The sequence below is a fragment of the Pipra filicauda genome, unplaced genomic scaffold (assembly GCF_003945595.2).
Source record: "Pipra filicauda isolate LSUMZ 115617 unplaced genomic scaffold, ASM394559v2 scaffold23_size5868930_pilon, whole genome shotgun sequence".
NCBI lineage: Eukaryota > Metazoa > Chordata > Aves > Passeriformes > Pipridae > Pipra > Pipra filicauda.
Genome location: NW_024104354.1, coordinates 3,797,029 through 3,812,864, shown reverse-complemented (window position 1 = coordinate 3,812,864; position 15,836 = coordinate 3,797,029). Strand labels below are relative to the sequence as shown.

The window sequence follows — 15,836 nt, the reverse complement described above, 5'->3', positions numbered from 1 at the left end:
TTGACCCAGATTACAAGAGAGCTTGTGTTCCACTGTGCTGTGGGACTTCACTGGTAGCTGGTTCAGAGGAGAGTAACTCAGAAATTTGAGAATTAGGGCCAAAGGCATCAAAACACATGGCTTTGTGATAGTAAGTAACACAAATTTCATGCACTGAAATTCTGTATATAATTAGGACAGATCAAGAAGGTGACAGTCATTATGATGTGCTACAGGAGATCAAAGAGGCTGCAAGGTTAGAGTAGACAGATTGAATCTCATCTCTGTATAGATTAACAGATAATATAATTTAAAACTCCTGCAGGTGACTGCTTCTTCAAATAGCTAGTAAGAGAAGCTATAAAAAGAGAAGCGCCTCTGGATTTATGCATGAGAGACTGTTTCAAAACTCTCATCTTGAAGGACAGTCAAATTCAACATTCTTGTTGGAATAAGAAGGCCTTCCTAAAAAAACAACCTAATCAAAACAAGAAAACTTTTAAAAAGAAAATAAAAATGAACAATCCAAGATTGCTAATGGCAAGCATAGTTTGTAGACTGCATATTAGACATTCATCGAAGATACATTTCTCTAGTTCAAAATTATTCAAGCAATGCAATTAAGATAAAAAGAAATATATACTTCTATTTAAACAATAAAAAGAAACTCCCTGAAAAAGCAGGAGTTATTTCCAATTGGGCATAATGGAAAAGGACATAAATTGTTACAGATTCCGGGAAGTCATACTCTTAATAATACATACACATATCTTAAGGAATAATTTTCCAAATACCTAGTTGTTGCTGAGAAGTACTTATTCAGATAAATCAGAATCAAAAAGATTGGTAGAGATTTAAATGCAGTAGGAGTTAAAAATGGTGTTGATGTAATCAAGTTATAACTAGAGATCTCAAGAAAGAAAAGGACACAGTAGAAAAGCTGTAATAATTCTTCATAACAGTGAATAGAGTAGCTCGGGGAATTTCGCACTTGGGAGTCTTTGTTCATGGGGACAAGTCAGAAGAACTGTCTCAAACAGAAGTGTCATGTTTACAGCAAGCTGATAAATGCAGAATAAAAATTTGTTAGGCATGTAACATATTTATGCATGGCTTCAGGACGAGTTGAGAAGTTGAAAATTGAGTTGCTTGAAGCATTAAATATAGCTTATAATATTTTTTAAAACAGACATTAATATTATATAAATAGACACCGTTTATCTAATTTGTAAAAGAAAGTCAGAGGGTTCCAGGAAACTAGAATCAGGTCTAGTTTCTGTATCAAGCAAATCACCAGAAATACAATGAATGATTTATACAATTTATGAAATGTGGCAAAAATGGGCAAAACTCAAGGCCAGGGCTTTTATATAGAGGACAGTCTGCCTTATGAATCTGTTTGAATGATTAAATGAACATGTGGACAAAGACTCATTTGATTAATATTGTATTTTGATTTTCAAAAGGTTTTGACAAGATCCCTTACCAAAATCCACAAAAGAAAGTGTAATAGAATAAGGAGGAAAGGTTCTTTCATGGGTTAGTACTTGGTTAAAAGAATAAATGGACCATTTTCACAGTGATGATCAATATGAACTGTAAAATATTCATATTTAACCTGGAGAAGGGATGAGTAGGAAGGTGATACAGTTAGCAAGTACAAAATCTTTCAGCATAGAAAAATGAAAGAACTGCAAAATGTTCAGAAAGATCTCAAGATAGTCAGTGGCTGAGTAGTAAAATAAATGATGAATTTCTGTAGCAATTAAAAGTAGAACACTGAAAAAAATAGTTCTACTTGTACAGTGATTACAGTGATTACTGCATTAGGCACTACCAGTTGTGAAACAGCTCTTGCAATTACTTTGGGCTGTGCCCCAGGTCTGTCAGCTCAGTTCTGTCTCAGCAGTAGTCAAAAAGGTCAACAGGGCCTTAGGAAATACTACTGTTCTTTAAAAAAAACAACTGAAAAAAAATCATCAAAAAGCCGTGTCAAACCAGTCCACACTATGCACTACCTTCTTCTTAAATAATTTATTAGAACTGGAAACAGTGCAGAGAAAGGCAACAGAGACTTTTGGCTACACCAAGGAGTTTCTCTGTAGAGATATTGAGTAGGCTTAGGACTTTGTGGCATATGAAATAAAAATGTCATGTGGGATATGATAGAGGTATATTGAAATCACAGATAACATGGAAAAAGTGACTGGTTACTTGCTCTATGATATGAGAATTAGATGGCAATAAATAGAGATTTAACACACTTCAGTGTTTTCTTTCACACTATACCAGGCTAAATGTGGAAGTTCCTGCTAGGGAGCTTTATAGGTTCTGAAAATAAAAGCATGTTCAAAGGCTTTTAGGTGAATTAATGGAAGAGAAGGTTTTCAGGGACTGTTAGATGCAATGAAGTAGAGATAAGTTTCAGTTTTCAAGATCTCTAATATGCAGATTTCTGGAAACTCAAAATACAAATCACTGTATATTTGCCCTATTCTTGCATGCTTTATTCTAGTCTCTCTCAGACAGGACACTGAGTTAAATAGATGGTGATGTGACCAACAGTAAATAAACTTATGTTATGCTTACCAAAGGTGTTGCTTTGAGCACTCTAAAACACATATCTGCCAATAATAATGATAAATCAAATCAATCTCATGTTTTCTCCCTCTTCCCATAGATATGTTGCCTGGTTTCTGTCACTGCAAGACTGGCTATGCAGGAGAAAGCTGCAATCGATGTGCCTTGGGCTATAAAGGATATCCTGAGTGCCTGCTCTGCAACTGCTCCCTTAAGGGCAGTGAGAATGATGACCCTTGCATAGGTCCCTGCATCTGCAAGGTATGCATGTCAGGTTCTTCTGAGTCATAGAAAGATGCTAATGATATTGAAAGATTGCAGTTAATGCTCTTCTATCATACAACAGTATTCTAGTGTTCTACCTAGCTGTATTAATATCTGTGTTAGTCACTTGTCATGAACACTTAATTTGGGTCCCGTAAAGTCTTAGATTGTCTTATGTCAGAACTCACTGTAATCAACATATTTACCTAGGAGTCTGCTGCCAGTCCTTCAAGTCCTTAGAAATCTGTAATGAAGGGTTACTTCTGAAACCTGTGAATCATTTGTTTCAAACTTCCATCCTCGTCTGCTCAGAAACTATATGTTTACAGTATTGTGGACTCTAAAACTAACCTGTAATGTGACTTCAAAAGAGAAAATGAAGTGAACTGGTGATCTATTAAAACAAGAAAATTGACTTTTAAGAGTAGTTATCAGGGGTATATTCCTCTTTTCTTGCTAAATTCCAAACTGAGAGCATTCTTTCCTGCCTTGGGATAGTTGTTTAGAAATCTCTAACGTATTTAAAAAACCAAAATACATCCTTTCTGTAGGAAGAGTTTCTTAATTTCTAGGAAGAAAATTTAAGAGTATTTTTCTCTATGTGCCTTCATGTACCTCCGTCAAATTATATTTTGATATTATATTGAAATAAAAAACTTTTAAAAGTGCATGCACTCACTTCTCATAAAATACCTAGTTATGAGAAATGCTTTAGAAATGATTGTGCTCTCTAAGTCACAGTCTAGTAAATGACCATGAATATGCCCAAAGGACAGCTTACTGTACTATGGATCAATTTTTCTGTGTTGTACTTGTGGGAATTTCCTTCCAGAATTTAATTAACAGAATTAGTCACAAATGAGAATTTAAAAATACTCACATTACATCCTTAAATACAGAAATGTACAAAAAAATGCTTCAATCTATAAACTCATGCTGCGGACACACACAAAGCTCTGTCACAAAGCCCTGTTTTGACAGCTGAACAGCACTGAAATCTACTCAGAGAATTAACCTTATCCTCACTTTATGTAACAGTCACATGCTCTCTGTCAGAAATAAAATCTATCCATATCACATTTCTAATTACTTAGCCATCAAGTCTAGAAGATGAGAAAAGGGGTGCTTTCGCAATATCCTGTCTCGAAACAGAGCTTTGATGAAGATGTATTATGTTAAATAGAAGATAACTACTGCTTAATGATTCTTATGACATTATTTGTGAAAGCCAAACTGATGTTAGTACAGTCAGGCCAAAATGAACAAATAAGGAGTAGAGATAATTGTTCCTATCCCAGAGAGTTCTCATTATATGCACTTTTTGCTCGGTGTTCATCTTTTGTCTTCTCTCTGCTCCTCTAATCCCTTTTTAAGTGCTCGTGGGAGAGAAAAATGATACCTTTTGCAGATAGCTGAGATAAAGATACATACACATTTATTTTCACTAGCAATCTTCAAATTCAAATCAAAGCAGATTTTGGTCAAAGGGACACTAAAATTATCAGATTAGTTATGCTCCATATGAAGAAAAAAATGGGATGTCTAGTTAATAGCAGGTCTTAGGAAAAATGCTTCCCTTCCTTTAATCACATCTTTCAATTACCTATGATGAGCTGTAAATTTGCTAAAGACAGTTTTCTTGTTAAGGAAATTACTGAAAAGCAGTTCTGTCTGTAAGCAGCAAAATGCAGCCAAGTGGACATTAGATTGTTATCTTTACCACATTAACTAGAGTAAACTAAAGTACAGAAAGGGGAGGGGCAAGTATAAATTACTTTTTTTTACTAATTATCATAACTTTCTGAAGGTATATACCTTCAGTCTCATCTTTGGATAATTTAAAACTAGATTGAACAGTATTCAGAAATACATGGGACTGCAAAAACATTTTATTTGCTGAAAGATAGGTTAGATCTCCTTCCCAACTTTGAGTTTTATTTATCTATTATCAAGATATATCTATTATATATCTATTATCACTGAATTTGCTGCCTATTCAATAGAATTCTACATGTTTTACTCACAGGTGATGTGTTTGTGACTGGAAAGTGGGCAACTTTGCATTTAAACACATACTTTTGCCTTTCAGTTCTCTTTTTTTGTTTTCCCCTTCCCACTCTGCACACTCTCAGCACATCACCACTGTATGAAATTTTTGTGAACAGTGTTCATAATTCTAGTTTGTAGAATCATTGGTGAGATATCTATGTACCCAGATGTTACCCACATTATTTTTCACATGAAACATGGTTGATTTCAGTATATCTGTGGCAGGAATATGCCTGAGACTGCTGGTGAAAATGTACAACTGCTAGTCTTGGCATTAATGAGATGTTGAAGTTAAATGTAATTGACTGATAGCCTTGAGTTGTATTAAAGATATTTGTGGTTTGTTTAGCAGAGTCTGTATGATGTTACTGAAGGGGAGCATAGATGGAGCAGAGCAGCAGAGACAGAGCAAAGATATTTTGCTACACGTATATGAATTATTGTATAATTAAGGGTGAAAACCTTATTACATTTTCATTGTATCTCCCTTTTTGCCTGTCGTCATTGCCCCTTCCCACTCACTGTCCCTATTTTCTCTTATTTTGTATGTGCTATCCTTTCTCCCCATACCTCCACCTGCTTTGACCTGCATGTTTCATCTTTGCTAGATCTTATCCTGAAGGCTATCAAATGGCTTTTGGCAAATTTGCTTCAGATTTGTGTGTTTTGAGCAATCCTAGACTACATAGTGTAGGCAGGCTTTTTATAAAGTGTTCATTCTCTGCTGACATAGAGCCAACAATTTGTTCCTGTGAGCATAACACAGAGCACTGTCTCCAGGATTAAGGAGACTGTATAAAACTTCTGAAAGGGAATTTTCTGAGCTGTGTGGGACAAAATACTGAATTACTAAGCCAGCACCATATTGCAAGCCTCCTGCAACACACTTCTTGTAGAAAACCTGGATTTATTTTTGACTATAGGACAAATTGGTTTCTAGTGTAAGGCAGCAGGACTTAATGCACAACATAAGCTTTCTATGAAAAATATAAGTACCAAATGGTACATTTAGAATTCTTCATGTATATTTAGTGCCTGTCTTTCTGCAGCAGAAGAGTTTGCAGACCTGGCTGCATGTGTGGCAAACCCATGTAGCTATGAAGTTCAACCCTTTGAGCACTAGGATATAGACTGAATTCAGCTATCAATTACAGACCCCTGAAAAACTGATACACTGAGTGGTTAGTACAACTGATGCTATGAACCTGTAGTTTGCATCAACTGGATGTGCACAGATTTAATCAGCCCTACCTACAAACTATTATTGTTGAGGTTGTAACGTTGTGTCCCATACTTCCTTCCACTCTGAGACTCTCAAGTGTAATAATAAATAAATAAATAAATAAATAAATAAATAAGGTTATTCCCTGAAATCAAGTATGTCTATTCATATAGAAGAAAAATTAAAACCCTTTTAGTGTCCAAATTCCATTTCCTGTTATTTACATGCAGTCATAGTACCTTTTATTGTGTAAAGGATTTGCTACTAACATTCCCAAATAAGGAAGTTTTTTCTATAAGTGTCTTTAGACTCCTGCAGTCTATACTCTCCTGAAGAATAAAAAGCCAGTGATCTCGATTTCTAATCTGTGACAACTGAAGTAATATTCTAATGTGCATTTTCAGGAACATGTTGAAGGAGAAAACTGTGATCAGTGCAAACCAGGTTTCTTCAATCTTCAGCAAAATAATCCTGAAGGCTGTGAGGAATGTTTCTGCTCTGGGAAAACAAATATCTGCACACATTCTCACCTTACCTATGGAAGTGTAAGAAAAATCATACTGCAGCAGTACATGTCACTGGTTTTGTGTTTTTCTGTGTTGTCACTGACCGTTGCCACCAGGGTGCATCTTATTAGAAAATACTGCATGTTTTTTTATGCCCCCTATGACTTGATGATCCTTATGGGTCCCTTCCAACTGGAGATATTTTATGATTCTATTGTATGATACTATGATATTTTCCATTTATTTATCCAAAAGAAAATGCTTATAATCTTTGTTTCTCTTTGTGAGAAAATTCTGGAATATGCAGTTAGAACAGTGAAAAGCACAAAAAAAGCTAAAATAGTAAGAAATGAAGCCATGTGCAAAACACAATCCTGGAATGTGCATAACACAATCCTGGAATGTGCATATGTAATCAGTCCTGAGTTAAATGCACAGAGTCTTTTCTAGATAATTATTAAATTTCTAGACCTGAAATACTTAAGATTTTTGAAACACTAAATGTACAACACACAGCTTAAGTAAAAAAAAAGGAATGCCTTGCAGGGGGCATTTTGAGAGCATTTCTTTTGCATACTGCATTCCTAGGAAAGGATGTAAGAGGGAGATGAACCTACTGTTCTTATTTGTGCTGTAGAAAAATGTCTTTAGCCTGCAAATATACTCTAAACTGTAAATTAGTTCTCAAAGCTCAGACACTAATTCCACCATAACGGATGTATGCTGCATATTCATGCCTGTAGATCAAGTCTGGGAAATATGTTCCAGGTTTACTAGCTCCTGGTTTTGGCCATATTGTTTGCTGGAAGGCTGTGAATAGCATCATATATGCCTAGTGTTCTCATTTACATACCAGCAACTGGAAAATTTTCCATCCCATGGCTGAGCTAATTTATTGTTCTGTTTGTATCCGGGCTCCAGAAGCCATCCTTGTATGACCAGTGTGCTCTTTGCTGATGATTCATTTCTAGTTACGGGATTCAGATATTTCAAGAAATTCAGTTTCCAGCTTTACTTTGGCTTTATAAAAAGAATATATTTGAACTTGTAAGTTTTAAGGCTTTAGCATATAAATTACACTGCCAACAACAATCAGAAAATGTATATCTATTTGTCAACTCATCTTCTGTACACTCCATGACTCATATTATTTATTGAAAACTTGCATAGTATTTGGAGATATTCTTGCACATGTGTTTGTATGATAGAATTTCCTCCTCTCTCTGGAGCATTCGAAGCAGACAATGCAAATATTAGCAGTTATTTCAAGCTACTCAGAAGTTATAGCTCCCAGTCACATACAGTAAGAGAAATGTTTGCTCTTATTGCTTTGTGTTTTCCTTGGTTCCTAAATTTTCCTAAGTTTTTTTAAAAAAACCTCAGTTTTTTTAAAATGGACAAGTGAGAGACTGTGACTATTGAAATGACTGATGTCCTGATTCCTATTGTAATGTGATTTTTTCTTTTTTTTTTTCCCTATCATTATAGATAGAAGACATGAATGGTTGGCATCTGACTGACTTACCAGGTCTCATCAGAGTTACCCCCAAGCAAAAGAGATTTGATGGGCACCAGCAGTTTAGCATCAGCAATGTGGCTGCGCGAAAAGTACTGCCACAGACTTACTATTGGAGCGCACCCAGTTCTTATTTGGGCAACAAAGTAAGTGTGGTTGGTACTTGCCTAAACGCTAATTTGATTTACTGAGGAAAAAAAGGTAAGATTTGAAGGAGGGTGGAACTGAGGGAAGATTAAGTTGGGCAGCCACTTGACCAGCAAAAGTGCAAGCAGAAAGGAATCAGGCATGTGGAATATCCATGTGAGGCAAAAAGTTAAGTAGAGAAAATTAACTAAGTCTCTTTGACCTTAGACCCTCTTTGGTCTCCTGCTGTCAGGTCTTAGAGAAGTCTCGATAGTTCGCAGCAGTGTTTTTTTTGAATGAATTAGCTGGTGATTCAGCTTGTCCTGTTCTTTTCTCACATTGTCCTCAGCTTTGAAAATTAGTTCCCTCGTCTGCTTTTCAGAGATATAAGTTGTGCATCAGATGTTGTGGGGGTGTGTTACAAAACTTTAATGTTTGGCAAGAAACTTGTGTGTGGGGAGCTCTCTGCCCTATAACTCAGAAAATGCTGTTGTGAGATTTGTGTCAGTTCTAACGCATATATTTAAGTCTGCTTGTATCTAGTTGTGCATGTACACACATATTCATGCCCTGCAGGTTAATACCAAATCCACGATACTTTCATGAAAATCTCATTTTTCTTAGAGAGTAGAGGACTGAATGAGTCTTAAATGTGAAGAAGGCTTAACAGCTTTCCATTTACTGTAACCCGGATTATGCTAAAACTTAGCAGAAATACAACACTGATGTATTTGAGCACATTTTCCTCTGCAGCCACTTCAGGCTAGCCAACCTCTTATTTATTTCTTCCTATTGGCTGAAAATCAACATGACAGAAGGTAAGTGAGCATGTTGAAACTAAACATCATCATTTCAAAGATTTGGGCATCCTGTTCATGGCTATAAATTGTTAAAGATAGGCAGGCTTACTTAGTTGGGCAAGGGGGAGTTTCTTCTATAATCTTCCATGACTAGTGAACTTACCCTGAAATATGAACTAATACTTTTCCAGACAGAATTTCATCTTGCTTCTATTCAGTGAGCAAAATAATGGTAGGAATATGCACAAATTATTTGAATGTGAAAGATATTTTTTCAGTGTAATTTGGAGGTCCTTTGTGGTTGCTGTCAGATACCGCTGTATGAATGAAGCAATTTGCCTTAATAACTGAACCATATAAATTTTTGATACTACAATAACACTGAAAGCACTCAAATTACCACAGTACATCTTAACTGTCATGTTGCATCACGTAAACTATAGTGATAATGACATGCTTAGGCCAGATGATTTATGCTGTAGAAAGGAAAGTGGAAGTAGAATACTGAGAGGCCTTATTTGTAAACTCAATAAAACGTTTTTCTAAATAGCTGAAACTGAATAAAACCAAATAGCTGAATCTAGATAAAAACACCCTGTCTTGTGAATGACTGCTAGTTATAGAATAATTAGTATCTTGAAGCGTGCAAACTTCCCTAAGAATTTTTGTCTTAGAAAACAACTTCAGAAGTCTATATCAAGATGCACACTTCTGTTGTAATTTATAAGCCTCATGCCACAGAAAACTGCCTTTCCTTTAAAATTATTGCTCTTAAAAATAATCCCCCCCAAAAAATTGATTAATAAGAGATATTAACTGTACTGCATTTCCTAGTTTTCAAATATAGCTCAAAAACCTTAGATAAAATAATTCCTTAACGTAAAAGTGGTGCGTTCTGCACATGCCTCCACATTGTTGACTGACATATATGTGCTAACTGCTTGTTTTACATCCATCTCCAAATCTTCTTTTGGATGAAAAAACCATTATAAATAAGATACCCCTGAGTGTGCAGCCTTCAGCTTTTTCGTATAAATCTGGATGACACTAGGTAGTGTGATACTGGTCTTTGACTGTGTCTTGAAGGAGACATTATAAATTACAGGAAGCTGTAGATGGGGTAGGATTCTTGTTTATGCCAGAGTTGGACAAGAACATGGGCAAATTATTTTAACAACACCATACTCTTTTAGTCTTCTAAATATATGTACTGTTACCAGAATTTAAAACTTTGTTATATAAATTCAGATAATTTTTCAAAAAACCATATAATATGCATTTGAACTGAAAAATTGAACATTGTTTTTGATGCAGAATATGTTTGGGAGTAATCTGGAGGAATTTAATTTCAAGAAATAAAATATCTAGTGGGTAATTTGAGAGAACAGTTTTAAAATGGCAAGTATTAAGGTTTTAGTAGGTATCATAAAATAGTTTATCTTCTTGCCTACCTACCTTATCATAGCCTACTGAACTAAGGATTGCAGCAATAATGAGGACTTGTGGTGTGTTAGAGCTTATAGTATCTGAAAAATCACATTATTCTATCAACTCTAATTACATTCTAGGTATTTGAAAACCCCATTTGGTTTTTGTTAGCAGTTTCTTAAATTGTTTTGACAGTGGATCTATAAGTTTATTTTAAACATGTGTCCATGCTAAAATATTTTATATATTTGTCTGAAACTGTTATGAGTTACAGTATGATAATGTTCGATCACAGCACTGAAAAGAAAGTCAAAAATTAATTAAAAATTGGATACCCAAGTCAACAGGATGATATGAAATGCTTGTTTCTTTAAAGTCAACATAGAAGGGTTAGGTGTGTGTGATATTTCAGAAGTCTAACATTACGTATACACTCTGCATCTCTGACACCCCATCAAAAAGCAATTTGATAATTCCTATGATGAGTAGAACCCCCTTACAATTAGGTGAAAGTAAACATGATATGCAACATATCTAAACATGGCACCCTTTCCCCATCCCTCTGCCCCCCACAACACACGCATGAGAGGCCTCTGAGGCCACTTGAAATTCCATGGGGAAAAGTCCATCTTTGGTTACATGCTTTATTTTTTTTCTGCAGCTGCAAATTTTGTGTTCCTTTCTCTGCTAAGGGCCAGCTTTAAGGTGAATGTGAAGATTTATCCTGCCTTTCTCAGGTGGTTAGGGCACTGCCTTTGGTTAGCAGTTGCAGGTTAATTCAGTCTTTAGGAGGAGCTTATCTTAGAATTCTCGTCTCTGGACATTGCTAGGTCTCAATACGCAGCAGAAAATACATCCCCTCTAACTCCTTCATCTGGGTTTTGAGCAGATACTAATGCTGGCATTACTCAAACTGCAAATAATATGATAGAAACCATAAAACACTTCTTCTCAAAACCACTATTTGCATGGTGACAGACTTATATTGAGAAGTTTCTTGCATCAAACCTTGTTTTACAGGAATCATTTAAGTTAGCTGTACAGCGCGATCCCATTCAGTATAACTAAGGTTAATGTAATATGGTCCTTCATGAAGTCAGAGAATGTTGAAAATTAAAGCAAAAGATGTTTGAATGATAAGCTTTGCTATCTCTCAGAAAAGTTCTAGAACATCATGTTTGCCAACTCCATTGACTTAAAGCATTCATGTGGTAGATACTGTTCTTTCTCTGACCTCAAGTTAAAACCAATACAATAGCTGAAAGTTTTGTGTAGAGTCTGTGCATACAGAATGGGAAGGGGACTTTTTTGACCTTGTCACTTCATTTATTTTTCCTGTTCTTTTATAACTAGCTGTGTAACCTATTTGCTGACTTACAGAAGTCATTGTTTCTTTGAGTCCGCAAATGAAGATGCTGTAATAAGCCTGTAGGCAATACGTACAGACTTTAAATATCTGTCAGCCCTTTAAAAGTACTTTACAGTGGAAAATTAAAGATTGAGATAGAGGGAGCAGTTTGTTTTGTGACATATTATCTGTTGCAGACTGCCCAGACTACCTCATAGGATTAAATATTGAATTATAAAATAATCATAAACTAGGTCCTCATGACTTTTATGTTTATTTCCTTCCATTTGTTTTCATTTCTTAGGTAACTCTGATACAAAAGGCAGAATAATGCAAAGCAAATTGTAGTCTATGGCTCCCAGGGGGAAGGAATGTAGCTGAGACCCAAAACATAAGGAAGCATGAATAATAGAATAATCAACTGGGACTGAAATGCTGGTATGAATTGTCCTAAGCTATGCATCTAAGGACACAAAGCTTCATCTAGTATTGTCAAGGTTTCAGATCTCAAGGTTTTCCTGTTCAGAGAACATGATGGCGTTAGATAGATCCACAACTCCTTTATTTTAGTGCCTGTCTCAAAAGGAAAACAATCTACATAACACCTTTTGGTATAAATGGATGAGATGCAAATTAAATTGTAGTTGGAAGCTACTTTTTTTACCATCAGTTTCTTTTTAAATTATTTGGCCTAATGAAAAGCAGGGAGTGACCTAGCTACACAGTTCCAACATTCAGCTGTGTCTTAAATTCAGAGAATAGACTGATATTTTAAAGCATGTGTCTGTACTGCTTTTATTGTCAGGGAAGTGAAATAATGAAACTTAGGTGGGCTGATGTGATCTCCCTTTGTGTGCCTTGTTAAGAAGATTCTTTCCTTCAGCAGGTTATATGGACAGTTTAGGCTTTCAGTAGAAGATTTCATTCCCTAATGCATATGTGTTGTCCAGGTCTAAGCAGGCCACCCTTTAGTAACATAATGGCAGTGCTTGAAGTATCTGTTACGTGCATGAGGGATTTTTCTTCAGTGATGGTAAGTCGAGTACTTCATGATGAATTTGACTTTTTATACATTCTCCATAGAAAAGGCTTTCAACCCCAGATTTGAATGTTTAACAAAGCACATCTCCAAGGTTGTAAAAGTAAATTGGAAAGGGAGTAGGGAATGTGATCCTCAAATATAAGGCATAGCATAACAAAACCAATTTTATGGGGGCATTTAATGATTCTTAATATCTTATATATTAGAGGAGGATGAAATAGTTAGTTATATGCATGTTATCCATATCTATAAAAGAAACATAATAGGCATCAGCAGCACATAGTATGCAAGAAATCTTCATTCAGTGTAACACCTCTGAAGTTATTCAAAGCTGTTGCAGATTCTCAGATTTTTTTGAGTAATGTCAACAGCTAACACATGGCAGAAAATTAAAATGATTCATTTAAAGCTAAAGAAAAACGTATTTTGTAAAGACAGCTACTTCAGTATCTTTTATCTTTCGTATTTGAATACATTCTTCTAAGAAAAAGATGGTTTAGTTGTTGGTATGTTTTTCATTTTTTAAACAAGTAAACCTTAAAGTAATCTAAAAAATGTTATTTTATTTTAAATCACAATCTAAATTGCCCTGACTGAAATTAAGTCACCGTGGAAAACAGACTCAGTCAACAGTATGAAGATGTCTTCAATTTATACCAAATGTGCTGTTTATTTTATTAGCACTTCACTATAGCTTCTAAAAATTGAGATAATAGGCAGAGTCAGATATGGAAAGGATGAGATAAACAAAGCAGGCATACTAGGGAAGAGAAAAACATTTAAAAGGTTTGAACCACATCTGACTGGTACTTCCTCTAAGTTTACTTAATTTGTATTACATGATTGAGTTTAGATTATTTATTTTTCCTGAAATATTCTCTCAACTTGACACCATGGAATGGACAGGGATAGTTCTCTGCATTCTTTCACAGCTTTGGCTCACCAAATTTTGCTTGATCCCCAGTACAAATTAAACCAATATTGGTACTGTACTACTTGGTGATCAGCTACCTGTGACTGTAAAGAACCACCAAGAGATAAGTAAATTTTGCACACTTTGTTCCTCATTAATGCTTTTAATGATGTTTGGATAGCCTGTTGAGACAGTTCAAGTATAGCCATTATTGAGATTACAAGGAAACTAAGGATGCCCAGTAGACTGTTACGGCCTCTTTGCACCTTGGAAATTAGTTGAAACAGGGGCTCAGACTCTGGCTAGCTGAGTCCACTGACTGCAGTAATTCATGTATCTCATGTTAAATTTAATTTCTTAGTGCTCAAATCATCTCACACTACTGTAGAAAAAGAGGAAATTTATTGTTGGTGAAATTATTTCATAAATCTCAAGTGTCCTTTGTGTTACCTGCTTACCAAGTCTGCCTTGAAGGCAAGGGCTTCAATCAATAGAGGCAGTTGAAAAATGGAAAAACAAGCAGGAAATAAAGTAATTTCACAAAAGAAGGGAAGTGAATGCTAGAGAGAGAACACTAAGGGGTCATAGGAAATAATGAAAAAGGAAGCAAACTGGGGAATATGCTTGCTGGATTGCAGTGTTTTATTCTTCATATCTTTGATCCCAAATACTAAAATACCGAAGGATCCAAAAAAGTAGCAGAAAAAGAAAAAAAGGTTTTACCTTGGAAAGAATTTATATGTCTGGTGATTTGGACTGAGGGCTAATCAACATACAAAGAAGCATGGTGATGATGATTCCCAAGCTAGAGATAGCTAAATTGAATAGTGGTTACTTACGACTGTAAAGGAAAACTGAAGTTTATGAAAGGGAGGATACATGGGTGTTTTGTTCCTCATATTTTATTCCTCTTATATATATGCCTCTGCATACTAAATACCTCATCAGCAACAAAGTGCTTTGAAAACTGTATTTAGAATTCCTTAGTCATCACAGGTTACCTGGAAGTAAAGTGTTTAATCAAATTTTACTCAACTTACCTAATCAGAGAGATTTTATAGTCCAAACAACTAATTCATATTGGGTTACACAGGTGTGTGATGAAGGCATTTATGTCCATCACCAAAAGGGTATACTTAAAAGCTAATGAATGGTCATTCTTCAAACATTGAGAGTCACAAGGAGATAGTGTTAGGTTTAGTTTCCAGATTTCCCTTTATGAATAACTGAGTTGCTATTTCTGATTGATTTACAGGCCTGGCCCCCCAACTTACTTCAAATTTAAATGATTTACAAAATCCTGAAATAGAATGGAATTAAAATTATTAAGTTTATAACTGATTAGTAACACTGTGTGATGCCACTGAGCTTTAGTTTTGTAATTTTGTGCTGTTCAACTTTTGTTTTCCACATCAAAAAAGCAGTATGCGGAAGGGCAGAAGTACTGAGAATCTCTGACAGTGCACAGCTTTTCACACAAAACCATTTGTTGTACTTTCAATCTGTACTATTTTTTTTCTTGGGGAGGGAATTTGACACGCTCAGTAGCATCTGAGAATCTCAAAATTGTCTTGATATACAGCTTCTCTACAAGATGGATAAATGACATTATTTTCATTTGATGTATAGGAATTAGCCTTGCTTTTCTATGTGTCTGTCTTCAGAAACTAAGTTTTGATGCCTAACTTGATTTACTAACTACCCTGTGTCATTAAGAAGTTTTAAAACCAAACAAGTGTATCACAGGTGCCCGAATCCAAGTGCTAATCACCTGTGTACAGATGCAATTATGTGTGTGAATTTATGTGACTCATGTTTAATTTTGTGGCTGTCATGTGAATTTTTAATCAGTTCGTGGGTCTGGGAGGCCTAATCCGACTAAATTTGTTAACAGCATTTTACATCTATTGTTATTAACAAAAGGATTGTGTGTTTGTAAAACAACATATTGGCGTGAGTCACGGATTTCTGATACACAAAGATCCATTACTAACTAGAGTATAGAAGATGTAAAGGTGGCTTAAATGGTTCAAAATGGGACAAATTCAATTACTGAAAGAAAA

At 35.3% G+C, this 15,836-nt stretch overlaps 1 protein-coding gene across 2 annotated transcripts in view; it reads left to right on the top strand.

Annotated features, from left to right (window-relative positions):
* The window catches only part of LAMA2 (laminin subunit alpha 2), a 289,789-nt gene that overhangs the window by 73,153 nt on the left and 200,800 nt on the right, over positions 1 to 15,836 (top strand). For both annotated transcript variants that reach the window (XM_039381758.1, XM_039381756.1), the window contains 3 exons: positions 2,660 to 2,820; positions 6,499 to 6,639; positions 8,089 to 8,262. In XM_039381758.1, the coding sequence (XP_039237692.1) occupies positions 2,660 to 2,820; positions 6,499 to 6,639; positions 8,089 to 8,262 (476 nt within the window). The remainder of the gene's footprint in view (positions 1 to 2,659; positions 2,821 to 6,498; positions 6,640 to 8,088; positions 8,263 to 15,836) is intronic.